A 2,150-nucleotide genomic window follows, 5' to 3' on the forward strand; every position below is an offset into this window, starting at 1 on the left:
TGAAAATGAAAGATGCCTGTTAACGTGGTACTTACAAGGTATCTTTCAGAAGACACGCTGACAAGGATGAGGTCATCTCCAATTCGAACTTTTTCTCCCTCGGACCTCTGTTTGGAAGCAGGATGTATGGTCCACCAACAGGCTTCCCCTACATAAAGGCTCCTCGAGTTAGTCATTGGTCCATAGAAGCCAGTGTTCTTCACTCCCCTTCCTCCTGATGATAATCACACATGCCCGCATGCATGCACACATACTCCACACCTCAATTTCTACTTATCTATAAGCATTCTAGTTAGCCCCACATCTGCTCTTGCCTATGTCTATCATTCTCATTTTCTCTAGAGACAGAAAGACAGTGTTGGGAAAGGCTACTGGAGGCTAGAAACTATAGAAGACTGAGTATTTTTAATACGTATAGAAAAACACTTTATAGGCACCTACAAATCTTTAAGAATTGACTTCATTGGTTAATTGACCAATCACAGACTTTTATCTTTGCTCCATCCCTGCCATGAAATTCTAAAACATCAGTACGTCTACTAAAACTAATCAGATTTTCAAAAGACCTAAATCTACAAGGACTAAGATAGCAGGTGTGAAGTTGATAGCAGTGAAAAGAAATTGACATTTTGGGAAAAGAAAAGCAGATAAACGATTCTGGCCAAGAAAAAGTTAAAATTCAAGTTTTGGGGTAAGAAAATGGAGGAGAAGCCAATCTCAAAAAATAAGGCCATTCCTGCTGCATATTCCCTAGAAAATCCCTGGAATTGGAGTTAACAGTTACTTATGAAGGTAACAGTAGAAGATGGAGTTGAAAAGAGGTGGACTAAAGTTTTAAAGGAACAGTTAACCTTCTGCATCCTTTCCTCTGTCTTGAATAGCCAGATATATAACTCCTTCTCCACCCTACAGAAGTAGTTAAATCCATGGAATGACAAACGATCAGAGATCTGATTTTAGAAATACCAGGCACTGTCAAAGAAGAAAGTAGAGTATTGCTGAAAATAGAGAATGACTAAAATTCTATGTTCTAATTAGTAAAATCCTCACTTCCTTCTCTTTACTTCCATCCCTCAATTTCCAGAATGCCAGGTGCGATGCTGAACCTTCCTCCCTAACTTTCGCACCCCACCCCCACCCCGCCCAGCCAAATTTGAGAATTATTCTTTAGGGAAGCCAAATATCCAAGATAAAAGATGTTGTTTGGATGTCTCCAGTGAAATGCCCAGGTCTTCTGCCCGATTATCTGATGTGAAGTTTACGAGATAGGCAAGCCACAGCCACACACTCAGATTCTGGCCTTGATCTAAACCTGAATGGAGACAAAGGATCACCTGATATGAGGAAAGTCTAAGATGAATGACAAGAACAAAAAAAGGGGTTGGGGAAGGGCCTTGTAGAAAACAGATTACAGAGCCAAAGAAAACTTTTTAAAAAACTCATAATAATTTCAGAAAGAGAAGAAAAAGTTACATTCACAAAACTGCTAGGAATGTATCCATAAAAGCTCCCTTCAAAGAAAAAGAAAAATTCTGACTCTAAAAAAGAGAGAAAGAAAGGAGGTTATAGGATCAAGTTGAAAAACTCTCCCCAAAAGAAAAACAGATTAGAAATAGGAGTGAAAATAAAACTAGAAAACCAATCTAGAGAATTTCCAGGAAGCAGGAACAGAGAAAAGGGAGGAAACAAATAAATGAAAGTAAAGTTTTCCGAAAGCTGAAAGACAAGCATTTTCAGATTGAAAAGGCCTGTGGAGTGCCTAGCACAATGGAGGAGAGAGACCCTCACCGGGGTCTATTCCTATGAGATTTAGAACAGAATAGATCCGGGTCCAGACATATCGCTGTGGAATTAAAGACATCAAGGAAAAAGGGAAGAGCTAAGTAGCTCTCAGATAATATAAACAGGTCACATACAAAGGATCAGGAATCCGAATGTAGATGTCTCAACAGCCCGACCATAAGCTAGGAGGAAATAGAAGAAAACCTTCGGGATGCTGAGAAAAAAATTTTTTTTTCCAATGTAGAATACTGTGAATTACTTGTGAAGCTGGAATTGAAAAACTTTTCCACGAATCTTTTCTGTAAAAGCTACTAGATAATGGGCTCTGCTGAACTGAGGTAAGCCAAGAAGGGGGAAAAACATGAGAT

General features: G+C 39.1%; 1 protein-coding gene across 1 annotated transcript in view; it reads right to left on the reverse strand.

The window, feature by feature from the left end:
• RYR3 (ryanodine receptor 3) overlaps window positions 1-2,150 on the reverse strand; it is a 346,270-nt gene that overhangs the window by 278,433 nt on the left and 65,687 nt on the right. The window contains exon 6 of the mRNA XM_023527702.1: window positions 36-148. Within this exon, the coding sequence (XP_023383470.1) occupies window positions 36-148 (113 nt within the window). The remainder of the gene's footprint in view (window positions 1-35; window positions 149-2,150) is intronic.

This window comes from Pteropus vampyrus, unplaced genomic scaffold, assembly GCF_000151845.1.
Source record: "Pteropus vampyrus isolate Shadow unplaced genomic scaffold, Pvam_2.0 Scaffold19, whole genome shotgun sequence".
NCBI classification, from domain to species: Eukaryota; Metazoa; Chordata; class Mammalia; order Chiroptera; family Pteropodidae; genus Pteropus; species Pteropus vampyrus.